Source organism: Lissotriton helveticus, chromosome 5_1 (genome assembly GCF_964261635.1).
Source record: "Lissotriton helveticus chromosome 5_1, aLisHel1.1, whole genome shotgun sequence".
Lineage (NCBI taxonomy): Eukaryota > Metazoa > Chordata > Amphibia > Caudata > Salamandridae > Lissotriton > Lissotriton helveticus.
The window spans coordinates 110217245-110232316 of NC_136065.1; the positions used below are offsets into that span (position 1 = coordinate 110217245).

Here is a 15072-nt window from a genome sequence, read left to right on the forward strand (position 1 = left end):
CTGCTATAATTGAACAAGTAGAATCTGTGGATGGGTATCTCCATTGGTGGTAGTGAGGCGACCTAATGGCAAAGCTAGGTTATGTGTGGCCCTCAAAGAATTTAATAAAAACATATTGGTGGATCAATTTCTGTTGTCTAGGATAAATGAGATGTTTGGGGCACCAAAGGATGTATGTTGGTTCTCGACTTTAGATCTAAAGCCAGCCTACCATCGGGTGCCATTCCATCGAGGATAATAACAAATTGACCACATTTATTACGCCTTTTGGACTGTTTTCAATTTAGGGTACCATTTGGATTAACATGTGCAGCAGGGTATTCCAAAGTACCATGAACAACATCTTTAATGGTGTGGCAGGTGTTAATGTTTTTTCGGGATTATATCCGGGGTTATGGGTAAAGAGAGACGTTGAAAATGATTGTAGGTTTAAGCAAGTACTATAGACACTAAGAGAAACGGGGTTGACAGTGGAATTCAGCAAATGTAAAATTGAACAGGAAGAAGTGGTATATCTGGGCCACAGCTTTAGTAAGGGTGGTATTAAGCTGAAACAAGAGTTGGTTGAGGGTATAAAAAATCATCAAGTCCTACATGAAAGGATGAGGTTATGGCCTTTTTAGACCCAACTATATTTTATTCTAAATTCTTTAAAAACATTTCTGAGAAGACATGCCCCATATGGCAATTGCTTGAAAACAAAGTAAAATTTGTATGGTCAAAGGATTGTCAAAAGGCCTTTATAAGTCTGAAAGATGATATTTGCAATGCACCGTTTCTTAAAGGTTTTGATCCAAAGTGCAAGTTCATTGTGACTACGGATGTAAGTAGCAAAGGGTTGGGTGCAGTGTTGTCGTAATCTAATGTGGAACATGATGAATGGGTAGTTGCATTTGTTTCACCTTCTGTGTCATCAGCTGAAGAAAGATATTCAGTGATCGTGTGTGAGACATTGGCATGTGCATGGGCATTACATCACTTTCACCAATATGAGTGGGGTTTTCTTGTTTTGCTAAATTCAGATCATAAACCTCATCCAAAATATCAACAACCTCAGGATTTCCGAATGCTTCACCTATATTAAGGAGAATGCCAGTGGAATTATTGGTGTTTGATGTTAAATACAGGGTAGCAGATTTCCTCAGTAGAATGCCTTTACCCATCACAAAGGCAATGAATTGATACGTGATGATGGTTGTGTGGCTGCCTAATTTGATTGTGGATTGGAAGGTATTTCTTTGTCTGAGTGCAAGGACAATTGGGAAAAGGATATACATTTAAAAAGTATGACCTAGTAAAAGGAATTTAAAAACGGAAATGTACTCCCTAGAGTTTCCTCCTTGGTTTTTGGTAAAGTTCTGATTTTTTTGGAACTCACAAAATGTTTCCAAGAGGACTGTATTTGAGAATATTGAGGACCAAAATAAAGTCCTACAAAAAAACTCTTGACCAAAACTTTGACAATCAAAACAAAAAAGGCGAGTATATATAGATAAGCATAGACTTACTATTCATAACTCCACACCCATAAGTCTTGAAGATAGTCATATGATCATGGTAAATGTATATGTATACGTAAGATAGAAAACTCATACCTACATTTATATACTTCCCTCCATGATATTTTGATAGTAAATATTTAGATCCTAATATTCTGATGCATTTCCTGCCAAGAGGACTGAACAACGTTTGTGAATTTATATTAACAACTATGTAAGACATTTCTACATGCCTGAATGTACATAGACCACAATAACGTCTGTAAAACAGGTATGACTCTACTGCAATTGCATTTGTTGTTCCTTTTCCAGAAAAATATTGCTCTCCCAGAAAAATCCTTCACCCCTACACCTAAATAGTTTTAGGGGCGTTCCTTTCCAATCCACATCAAAAAAAGATTTACTTGTGCCTTTAGCATGGATAAACCTCTATTTCCAGGATGGACCTTGGCAGTGAAAGGTGTGTGAATAGCAACAAACAAGTACATTCATGACTAATCCCAAAGTTTCAGGGATTTTCCAGCCCAGGAAGGAACATGTCCCGATCCTGGGAGAACATATACTAACACAAAAAATATTTTTAGCAAATCTGTTTTCGAGGATAATTCTATGTTTTGTCAATCATTTGGTGTGATTTAATTCTAATATTGTACTTCAACACTAAGTTCATATCACACTTCATACAATCTGAACACAGCACAATACAAAAAAAGATAAAAAAAGAATCAACAGTCTCAATCGCTCTATTGACATCAGAAGCCGAAGCCAGGCAATACTAGAAGTAGGGACCATGTTGACATGGTTCTCAAGGCTGCTGCTATCTGTGACACTATACTGGTGATCCACTATCTTTCGTTAGAGAGCAGAGGTCTTCAAACTTTTTGATGCCGAGACCCCCTTGTAAAACCTTTATAGGCGTAAGGACCGCCTTCCGACAAAAGTTTCTAGAAACTGGTACTCCTCATCATCAACTTTTGACAACCATAAATGCGCCTGTTAGACCTCATCACATCCCTCCATCATTCATCCACCCACACTTTCACACATCCATCCATCCACCCTTTCATCCTTCCATCCATCCATCCATCCTTCATCCATCCACCCTTCCATCCATCCACCCATCATTCATCCACCCACCCACCTTTTCACACATCCATCCATCATTCATCCATGCAACCTTTTATCCATTCATACATCCATCCACCCTTTCATCATCCCATCCATACATCCATCCTTCGTCCATCCACCCTTTCATCCTCCCATCCATACATCCATCCTTCATCCATCCACCCTTTCATCCATACATCCATCCATCCATCCATCCTTTACCCATCCACCCTTCCATCCATCCACCCATCATTCATCCACCCACCTTTTCACACATCCATCCATCATTCATCCATGCAACCTTTTATCCATGCATACATCCATCCACCCTTTCATCCTCCTATCCATACATCCATCCTTCATCCATCCACCCTTTCATCCTCACATCCACACATCCATCCTTCATCCATCCACCCTTTCATCCTCCCATCCATACATCCATCCTTCATCCATCCACCCTTTCATCCATACATCCATACATCCATCCACCCACCCTTTCATCCATCCACCCATCATTCATCCCCCCACCTTTTCACACATCCATCCATGCATCATTCATCCATGCAACCTTTTAGCCATCCATACATCCATACATCCATCCACCCTTTCATCCATACATCCTTCATCCCTCCACCCTTTCATCCTTCCATCCATACATCTACCCTTCACCAATCTATCCTTCATCCATCCACCCTTTCATCCTTACATCCATACATCCATCATTCATCCATCCACCCTTTCATCCATCCATCCTTCATCCATCCACCCTTTCATCCTTCCATCCATACAGCCATCATTCATCCATCCATTCACCCATCATTTATCCACCCACACTTTCACACATCCATCCATCCACCCTTTCATCCATACATCTTTCATCCGTCCACCCTTTCATCCTTCCATCCATACATCTATCCTTCACCAATCTATCCTTCATCCATCCACCCTTTCATCCTTACATCCATACATCCATCATTCATCCATCCACCCTTTCATCCACCCATTCACCGATCAGTCATCCACCCATCTTTTTACACATCCATCCATCCATCATTCATCCATCCACCCTTTCATCCATCCATCCTTCATCCATCCACCCTTTCATCCTTCCATCCATACATCCATCATTCATCCATCCCCCCTTTCATCCTTCCATCCATACATCCATCATTCATCCATCCACCCTTTCATTCATCCATCCATCCACTCATCATTCATCCACCCACCTTTTCTGTGCCTCTCTCATGGGGGGGATCAGTATCTCTCTGCGTCTTCTTCCTTCTTCTTTCCCGCTCATGGGAGGGCATCTCTGTCCCTCCCTGCTCGGGGGCGGGGGAAGTGTCACGGGACCCACAGCTCCAGGCGCGCAACATCCATTGAACTCAAATGGCTACACTACAGCCTGCTCCCCCCCCCCCACCCAGCTCCCCCCAGCTCGTGTATGTGAGCCCGGCTGAAACAGCTTCAGGGACACAGACAGAGTCACACCCAAGTACTTGACAGGTCTTTAAAAGACCTTTTACTTGTTAATGAGGCGTTGAAGTTTTTCACACCTCGGTGTGAATTAGGCCTCCGCCGTGAGCACCCTCGATCAGCCCAATGCCAGGAACTGCACTCTGCAGAATCTGCGACCCCCTTCCCAGGGCTCCACGACCCCCCTTGGGGTCGCGCCCCACAGATTGAAGACCGCTGGAGAGTGTTAGGGTAGGAATAAACCATGGATAATGCAGGAAGGAAGATCGCTGTTTGGAGTCCACCACCAGTGTATGTGTTGAACATTGTAAAATTATTTCTAGTTGTTGTTAACTTGCTCACTATTTTTAGATTTTAAGATTAAGGACTTTGGGCCATATGTATCAACAATCCATTTTGCGATTCCTAAATAGCGATTTTTAAGGAATCGCCATTTAGGAATCGCAAAATGGTATGTATGAAGAAATTCGCTATTTTTTTGCGATTCCTTAATCTTCCTTATTTGCGAATTCGCATTTTGTGAATTCGCAATTAAGGAATAATTTCCAATGCATTCCTATTGGTCCAGGAGGCCCATAGAAATTATGGCGAAATAATTCTGAAATTGCGATTACTTAAATGCTATGGCAAAATAAGGAATCGCAAATCTTTGCTATTCCTTATTTTGCGAATATTTCATACACCCCAAAACATGCAAAAAGGCCGTTTGCGAATCGCAAAGGCCGAAATTCTGCGAATTTCGGCCTTTGAGATTCGCAAAAGGTTTGATACATATGGCCCTTTATGTATTATATAAGTTTGCAGTCACAAAGCCTGAAATTTGCAAAATCACAGGCTTTGCAATTTCAAAACCATAAGGTGCAATGCACCATCGGCAGTGTGAGTTAGAAATGTCATTTGCACATTTTGACTCCTTTGAATTCAAAAGGAGGAAGGGACTGCAACAAAAGTTGGATGAGAAGCAATGCAAATTAGCTTTTTGTGAATGTGACTGCTGTTATGGAGTTATGGTGTCCCATGCCTGTCTCCATCCCAGCATTGTCAAAAGGTCATAAGGATCAAGATGAGTCCCACTAAAGTGATATCAATGAGGGCAGAGGTCTGCAAATGTGTACAATCTCTCCCTTTGCAGAACAAGTGCTTTGTGGATCTCTCGCCCACCAAAGGTTACAGCGCAATCCAGACATGGCTCTGTGTCCAGCCTCTTTCACACACCAACCTTAGGTTGAAGAACCCATTACTCTTCCACCATTGGGGCCGCATCATGGGCAGGGCAAAGGTGTTATCATTGAGTTGAGATGCATTTATGTTTTGCTAGAAACTGATTTAGCTGTTTGCTAAAGCACACATTTTATAGCTCTCTACCATCATGTAATGTAAAATGTGTTATTGTTGTTTTCTGGTGAATGTTTTTAAGATGATCTGTATGTTTTATGGGCCATTTGGGTTGTTGTAATTTTTATTTATTTTATAAAGCGCATCAGCTACCTCAAACAGGGGTGTCCCAGCGCTATAGCAGGGTAGGCAGAGAGACAGGTTACCAGTGGTCTAGCTCTGGCTAAATAGCCAGGTCTTCAATGTTTTTCTGAACTCCATTTCAGATTGAATCAGGCGTAGTTTGATTAGTAGAGAGTTCCATAATCTGGTTATTACCACTGTGAATGCTCTGCCACCGATGTGTGCCTTAGCGTATCGGGGTACACAGAGCAAATTCTAGTAGTTAGATCTAATTTATCGTTTTTCTTGGTAGGGGCATATCCGTCGCTTGAGACAGCTTGGGCAGTTTCCTCTGAGAGCTCGAAATGCTACAATTAGGGCTTTATACTCTATCCGTTTTGCCACTGGCAGCCAATGAAGCTGTCTTAAATGCGGAGAGATATGATGTTGAAATGGTACTCTTCTAATTAACCCCTCCGCTGCGCTGAACGTTCCGCGCAGGTGCGGAACGTTCTATTGCACGGGTGGGGCTGGAACGTTCAGGGGACGTGCGCAGCACTACCGAGGTAGTGCACGCGCCGTCCTTTGAACGTGGCAAGCACTAAAGGGGTTAATCTCGCAGCCGCATTTTGCATCATCTGTAGTCTCCTGATCAGATAGGCCCGCAGCCCCAAGTAGAGACTATTTGCATAGTCTAACCTTGACGTTACTGAGGCATGTACAATAATTCGTCTGTAGTTCTCCGGCAGTAGGTATAGAAATGTCCTCAAGCTTCTAAGTTTTATTGTTATTAGGATGCTCTTGTATAATTATGAGTTCTTGTTGTTGTTCCTCTTGTTTTTGTACCTAGGTCAGAGCTAATTCCACTGGTGGCAAAACAGTAGCCCACAATCACAGTGGACTAGAAATCTCTTTTTAATCGGCAACTCCACAATTTATAGATTTATATCTTTGCAGTGGTTAATTCTGTTTGATTCGATGAGGCTAAGCTGTAGGCAAATTAAAATATTAATATTTTCTTCTTGAGTGAAAGCACCAACTGTGAGAGCTTCTGTCAAATAATGCTTCCAACATTTAAAGTGTTCACTCTGCTTGTACCCACCTGCAATGAGCATACAGGCAATTAGCTCAGTAATTCACAGTCATTTATTGACTGTGCAAAATGGTATGTACCCTTGATTTTTGTCATAGGCATGGATAGGTCTACATTATCTGTTCCAAAATAATTATTGTGATATAAATATACTTGTGTGTACGCCTGGGAACAGTTGGAAAGAAAGCTTAGTGAGTGAAGGCCCGAGTGCTAAAATTTGCTGTGACTCTCAGGGTGGAATTCTAGCTTGGTCAACTCAGCTCAGCTGCTCTTGCTTTTGAGATCACCAAATTGAATATCAATTAATTCAGTAATAACAACAACTGTCATTTACAATATGTCATGAAGGAAAATGCTGTATTCTGAAGTGCTATATAAAACAAGCCATAATTATTCATTGGGAGAGGAGGAAACAGAAAATAGTGTCTCTGGCTCACCAACTGGGCCAAAAGTTGGAAGAGAAAACTTATGACTGGGTGAATTACAGTAGCTGTATTGGAAGTGGGATTGCAATATAAGGTGGAGCACATACAAGAAGGAATAGGGAGGAGTTGAAATTCCAAAGAAGCTGTGACGGTGAAGAGATTGTAAGTCAACTGCGAAATGCAGGGGATCCTTCCTGTTGGAACTGGTTCAGTCATGGCTTTGTGAAATAGAAGAATATTCACAAAATTGAACATAAACGTCATACATTTAGAGACCACTTAACCCATAGACATATTGTGGAGGTACAGATTTTTCATGAGGAAAAAAATCCATTAAGGGGCCGATTCCGATGCCAGACGGACTTGAGTCCGTCCGACATCCACCAGGAGCTGTAACCGACCGATCTGCTGTCGTCGGTTACAGCCCTGCTAGTACGATGCGACCGAACTAGATATACTGTACTGTACAATACAAGCATGCATTTTGAGCGGAATACGTGCCTGCATTGTTGAAAGCAGGGGTGCAGTTCATCCCTGCACCCTGTGGCCGGCACCCCAAGGTGCCTGCCACCGGATGCAGGGATCAACACCAAGGCTGCCATTTGGCGGCCTCGCACCTATGGGGGCCCTGCTGGGGGCCCCCAGAGATGGTTTCCAACTGCCTTTTTGTGCCGGAGAAACCGTCACGAAAAGGCATTGATAATCTGCTATCGTACTCCCTCGGTTGCAGAGAGGCGGCAGGGGGAGTACTGCAGGATTTCCGGACGGCGGACGGGCTCTCCGAGCCTGTCGTCCGCAATTCGGGAATCAGAGTCAGATTCCTTTCTGACGGAGCCCATCAGAATGGCTCGGTCAGAAAGGAATCCGGGCCACACATTCGGGTTCTGTCGGAAGGGCTCCGACCATCGTTCGGTGCCCTTCTGACCAAAATCGGAATCGGCCCCTTTGTGATTCAGTAACTGTGATATTGACTGTTATAAAACATTACATCTTATGGGTAATATGGCTTGAACAAATCACCTCTGAAATCGAATTGCAAGTGAATATTGTGATTTTACACGTATAAGATGCCTAATGTGGGATGCCTTTACTAGCCTAAGTGATTATTGAGGCAAACATATTTGTGGCTGGAGGATGTACACCTATCCAAGCCTCTTCAGATCTCATAACCTAATCTTAGCCAAATGTCTGCCTACACAATGGAGCGGTGATGGAGAAGGGTTTAGAATTCTCTTGTTTGCCTCAAAGTTCACCAGTGAATATGAATGCCATCATCTAATTTATTTGAAGAATAGCTCCTTCCAACCCTTCTGTCTCTGCTGCTCTGTGTGACATCCAATTATAGTGCTTACAGAACCCTCATTGAAGAGGAGTTGATGAACTGTTTGGAGGTCAGTAGGCTTGCTTAAGCTCTTCTTTGTATGTTGGATTTTTAACAGCTTGGAATTCTGTGAGGATGTTGTTCTCTAACAGCTTGGAATTCTGTGAGGATGTTGTTGACATTAGTGATAATCCAAAAATAGCACCTATAGCACAAAGGAGGTAGTGGGTGGAATCTTTTTAGGCATTGGGTTAGGACCGCATAACAGCACCATGCTAATTCTTCTTTTGAAAACTCATGAATCCCATTGGAACTTTCGCAATGAATAAGACCATCTCTACTACAAGAACACTTTCTGGTGCTTGACAGGAAAATTTAGGATGCTGTGTTTCTCCCTTTGACCGTATTTGTTAATTCCAGGACTAGGTTTCACAGATGAGGCTAGCAGAGTCCTGACTTGGGCCAATAGGGACTGTTCAACTTTTAAGTGCTGAGAAGCTTTCCTGCAGGGGAATTTGTTTCTGGTAGTGTGATACTAAGGGGCCAAGTCCGATTTCGGTCGGAAGAGCTCCGAGCGATGGTTGGAGCCCTTCCGACCGTACCGGAATGTGTGCCCCTTTCAGACCGAGCCATTCTGTGGGGTCGGTCGAAATGGAATCCAACTCGGATTTCCGAATTGCGGACGACAGGCTCGGAGAGCCCGTCCGCCATCCGGAAATCATCCAGTACTCCCCCGGCCGCCTCTTTGCGACCGAGGGAGTACGATGGCAGTTTTTCACTGCCTTTTCGTGCCGGTTTCTCCGGCACGAAAAGGCATTCGGAAACTGTCTCTGGGGGACCCAGCAGGGCCCCCATGGGTGCGAGGCCGCCAAATGGTGGCCTGGGGGCACCTATGGTGCCCGTCTGTTGATCCCTGCACCCGCTGGCAGGCACCTTGGGGTGCCGGCCACAGGGTGCAGCGATGAACTGCACCCCTGCTTTCAACAATGCAGGCATGCATTCCGCTCGGAATGCATCCTTGTATTGTACAGTATACGAATGCAACCGAACCCTGTTCGGTCACATCGTACTAGCAGGGCTGTAACCGACGACAGCAGGTCGGTCGGTTACAGCTCCTGGCCGATGTCAGACAGACTCAGGTCCGTCCGACATTGGAATCTGCCCTTAAGTAGTTGGGATGTTTCTGGACCCACAGATCAGTGGTATGTGACCACAACTATCAATACCAGAACAGCATCTGATATGAGTTTCCGATAAAACACACTTTTTAAATCTTCGACTCAGCAACATTATCCACACTGAGCTGAAGACCATTTCAAAGGGCCCGGCAGTGGACCCATATTGAAATGTTGTCCCAGAAAGTGTTTTATACAATTGGAGCTTATATACTTCAGGTTCTGAGCAACAGAGTTCAACTTTGCACATGTCACATTGAATATTTATTCAAACCACTAGAGTTATAAACGCTTCCCATAATTAGAGCCTTTTTATAACTTTTGCGATGTAGGAGTGGGCCGCCATGCTAGCGCCCCGCTCCCGCACCGCCAAAACCATATTTAGACCACCCACCGGATTCCAACTGGAATTCAGGTTGGACGGTCAGCGTCAGCTGGTCCAAGGCAGTGTCTCATTGGAGAGCCGTAACAGGCACCGCAATGGGCAAGCCATTGCAGGTTCCTACAGCGCATGGACTGTCAAGCAGGAACTGGGGGTGCATGCAGGCATGGGGGCACACCATGTGCCCCCCTGTATGCATCCCATAATAAGCCCCTAATCTGAACACCTTTGAACCAGAGTTAATCACAGAATGCCAGCATGGCCTTAAGTGCAGGGCATCAAATATTAACTGAGATGGACACCTCATCCAAGTTCAAACTCAAACAAGCCTGCACACCTGGTTTACTGTGACTACAAGGCACCCCAATCATCATTCAGAAGGCACAGGCTCTGGCTTGACCACCTTCAACTGCTTCAAAATGAGGATTCCTCTAAGTTAAAATGGTAAATTCTCCACCCGCCCTGTCCCCACATACAGCCGCCTGCAATCATCTGATAGTTTCCCTGTTTTACATCCTTATCCACTTAGTGTTTCCATATTTAGGACTTAATTAATTTTGGAGGAATTTAAACTTTCCCAATTCACAAACATGGGGATAATTGTGTCCTCCCTTTTTCTTATGGTGATGTTATATATATATTGCGTAATTTTCATCTAATTGAAACCACTTTTGACCCCTCAAGCTCATCACTGTTTTGCTCCCTGGTACAAACACAATATTTGCTGTGTGGATCGCCATGCTGGTCTGGCCAAGCTACCAATGATGTACCAATGGATTTACCAAAGAGAACAATTCCTTTTGTGGAATCCCCTGTTTGGGTGAGTTGAAGCTCAGCCACAGAATACATCAATCTCACTCTCTGACTTTAGCCTGCTAGTGGGGGTTTCTAAAAGTCATATTATTGGCTGCAGGAATCATTGTAGAACATGGACATAGAATGCATTCTTGGATGCTAATTCAGTTGAGCTGTAGTTTTCTCTTTACTCTTCAGACACAGAATGAGTCATAGGAGTTACTATCATGGATGAAAATCTGTGCATCTCAGCTGTATAGGGAATTATCTCTCTAAGGAAAAAATATGATCATCTTTGAAAATGTATAGGCAGTTTCTATAATTCTGGTATATCATTTAGAGAAGGGAAGTTCAACCATAAACTCAGTTGACACCAAATGGTTCCTTTGTAAGATGTAAGCAGTGAAGGGCACTATAGGAAGCCTTAGTGTGCGAATATATTGGAAACATCTGAACTCATATTCATGCATCAACATGTTCAACAGGCCATTACAGGGGATGTTGATCAAATTCCAACATGGAAGGATATCCTAAATGGCCCTCAGGTAAACATTCATGTTACCTTCCAAGAACGTCTTCTAGGGGCTTATGTACAAGGGAAGTGCTGGAGTGAAGTGTTAACCTTCCTGGCTTAACGCCTCACTCCGCCACTTCAGAAACACAGGCTGCACCATATTTACAAGAGTATGGTGCAGCCCTGCATTTCCCCCTGCGCTGGTGCTACACTTTACAGCCGAGCACCAAAGCAGGCACCCTTGCACCATAGTGCAAGGGTGTCTGCGTGCAGAGGAAGATTGTTTATGTGCAAAAAGGTCCCCCTTCCGGCACTTAACATAATGCCTCTTTGTAACTTCTATGTGTGCTGCTTAATGCAGCACACACAGAAATTGAAAAACGGCATTTTGAAAAAAGTATTGTTTATGTGAGGGAAGGGGATGTTCCTGTACATAAACAATCATTGGTCTTTTGCTGTTTTCATGTGTGCTGTACAATGCAGCACACACTAACAGCAAAAACGAGGAGAAATGAAACATTTCTCCTTGTTGCTCCAGGGTAAGACCAGCTTTTCCCTGGTCTTAATTCTGGCACTGCCTCCTATTTATGCCTTACTTGTAAATAGTAGGCAGCGTCCGAATCAATGGGTGTTGTGGTGGAATACCCACAATAATACCCATTGCCCTTACCTTTCACGCTAAGCATAGCGTGAAAAGGGGGCCTTATTGACAAGGCAGCGTCAAGCTATGTTAAATGGCTTAGCGCTGCCTTGTAATTAAGGCGAGTTCCCTATAGCCATCACAAAGTCACTAAAAGTGACGTTGTGATGTCAATATGGTCTTGTAAATATGCCCCCTAGTTTATTCAGTTATGTCCAAAAGGTACCCCATTATCCCTGTCATCTGAACAAAATGCTACAAAGTTTCTACAGTCATACAATGTGCTGTTTCAGGATAGCATCTGGATAGGGCATACCTTTTGACATTGCTAGTGCAAAACTATGAGCTCCTGTGAATAAAATATTACTCATGATTATTTGGTGCGGAAATAATTGATGTAGAAACTGTAGATCCTATATTGAAAAGATCTTTGGGGATAGCCCTTCCTGCTATGGATTTTTAAAGGTAGTGCTAGGAGCTAAACAGGAAAGCACAACATGCTCAATCTGTGGGTCTTCAGATGATAACTTACTGTGAACGAAAGGGCTTTCTTCTTTTCTTTCATTCTTTGGATGGCATTCCTGACCTAGAATGTGAAAAAAATAAACATTGACAAAATTGGAATACTTATTGTTAAAAGTCTTAGGAATTGATCTAGTTAGGTGGACAACGCTTAGCTTTGACGCCCGGGCTGAGACACCCTAAGGCTCAAACAGTGCCTGTTTGAGCCTGTTAAGGGTGGAGAGGACAAGGGTGAGTGTCTGTTTGAGCCTGTTCGAAACTGGTTGGGACCAGGGTCAGGAATGCTGCCCATTGTCCCAATCATTAACACCCACCCTATGTATTTGTCCCTCTGTATATAAGCATTTATTTTCACTATAGATATATGCCTATCTTTGTGTATTGCTTTGTATGAACATGTACAATAATTGTTATAAAACAAACAAAAAAAATCATCTTTGGTCTACATGTACTTGCTTCAAATGTGCATCTATGTACCTCCATGTACTTGGATCTGTGTGTTTGTTACTTTTCTCCTGAAAAAGCATATCCAAGGCACTACCCTATTTCTCATCCGCTACCTCTATCAATATCTTTCATCTGCATATAATTACCTCCTTTATGCATCTATATACTTTCAATGGATCTAGAAATGTATCACTTTCTTCTAATTTAGCATTTACAATGCACTACCCTATTTCTCAGCCTATATTTCTCTCAATATATCTTCTAGCCCAACTTTCTGACTCATCTCAAACTCTTGCTATTACCCTTTCAAATTCACTACCCTATCTCTCACCCTATAAATCTATTGTTATATCCTCTACACCCACTCTCTCATTTATCCCAAACCCCATACCATTACTGTGTTCCCCAAAAAAGCCCTTTCTTAACTCGCTCCTACTCTACCCCAACTTGCATCATCTGACACCTCTTTAACTATACCGATCCCCCAAAACAAACCTTTCTAAACTCTTCCCCTCCAAAAACCCTTTTTACTCACCCTGTGATGTATTCCTATAGGTTCTGTATCGATCCCCCTATTCCTGACCCTATTCTGGTTAACAAGTTAACTAGCAGCCATCCCATGAGGCAGAAAACCCCCATGATGCAAACCGTTATCTGATAAAGCCACACTACGGCACAGGAACGTGTTATCTGATTAGGTCATAGCGCTTGCCATCTAATTAGACAAGCGATATTCCTCCAGCCCCTGATAAGGCATACGGAGTTCTCAAAACAAATCAAACCTATGACAGACCTGGGAAAAACCCTGCGGCCATTGTTTTGATTTCACCGAGAACTTCAGCAAAAGAATGTACTAACGACCTGGTCGTATGACATCCTTATTGACGTATCTATGTCCATCCTTACGTCAATCTCGGCACCTTAAAGGTATAAATATTACCGATATTGCCCTATGCAAACACACGCGGTGGTGACGAGATCGGAGCAGCCAGACTTGCCGAAGCCCAGAGCAGAGCAGACCCCGCTGGCGCAGCCCCGCCTTCTTGACGCGCTGAGGACGAGAAGCTGCCTTTTTCTCCTGCTGAGAAATCCAGCTCCGGCGCTTCCGGGTAGCCCTCGCAGGCAGCCTGGAATATCGAGACCAGGGACGAGAGATACCATCCCTCATTCATCCTAGATTCCAGGTACAGAACTGACTAACCCCTTGCAGAGAATTCTTTAGTCAGTCACTTGGCAAAACAAACTTAACTTAAACTGTAACTTTCTATTCCCGCCCACGTATTAGGCTTAGGTCAGGTACACGGGGTAGGCGTAGTTAGAAACACCAGTTGAGTACGATTAGTCAAATGTATACGTGTATGTAATATATTTTATTCATTTTAAACCTTCATATGGCTTAGAAACCATATCAATGTTTTTACAGTATTATTTTATACTTCTGCTTTTAATGTATGCACTTTACTTAACCATAAGTATTGCAATAATATCGATCCATTTCTCTTGTATGAGAAAAGAGACTGATCAATAAATAACATCTTTTATTGAACACGCCCGTCTCTTCCTTTTCTCTACAATCTGATGAGACTAAGAATGCACGTACTGACTGAGTAAAATAAATTGCCTTTTGTTCACACAACTCTAGAGATACACTCTTGATTAGGGGAGAGCAAAGTTGTCATGTTCTATGGTTGTCAGAAACTAAATCCCTTCTTGTCTATCCAGGGAGGTTCAACTCCTCCTTGCCTATTCGAGAAAGTTTCTAGTGAACTCTGAGCTAGCTGGCAAACCCAAAACTTTAAGTCTAATATCGACAGTAGTAGACCTAGTTAACGTCTGGTCTAGGCCTATACTATTGAAGGTATTATTCCAATGCGCAGAGCCTATTGGGATAATAGGAACTACACTACATGGCGCCCGACGCGTTTGGAAGGGCGATAAAACTAACGTAAGACATTTAGAGTAACTCAGTCGTGCTTTCTCACTCAGACCCCTTTTTCCCATAATACTCCAAAGACGTCTGGAGTGGGTAAAAGGTAATATCCGCCAAAACCTCGCAGGAGGAAACTCCTATGTATGGTACTTGGTTTAGTCAACGTTGAAGGATACACCGTTCCAAAATATTGTGCATCTAATCTTTGTTTCCATAAGAAACCTGATCTGCAAACAAACAAAATAAGCTTCCTGTCGGTAAAATGGTAGACAGTGAGGATGAAAGAGAGGCAGTTAGATTAGCAGCTGAAAT

The 15072-nt window shown here is 43.1% G+C and overlaps 1 protein-coding gene across 1 annotated transcript in view; it reads right to left on the reverse strand.

Annotated features, from left to right (window-relative positions):
- Positions 1 to 15072, reverse strand: part of ADGRD2 (adhesion G protein-coupled receptor D2) — a 387169-nt gene that overhangs the window by 37978 nt on the left and 334119 nt on the right. Inside the window, exon 20 of the mRNA XM_078640338.1 lies at positions 12394 to 12447. Within this exon, the coding sequence (XP_078496464.1) occupies positions 12394 to 12447 (54 nt within the window). The remainder of the gene's footprint in view (positions 1 to 12393; positions 12448 to 15072) is intronic.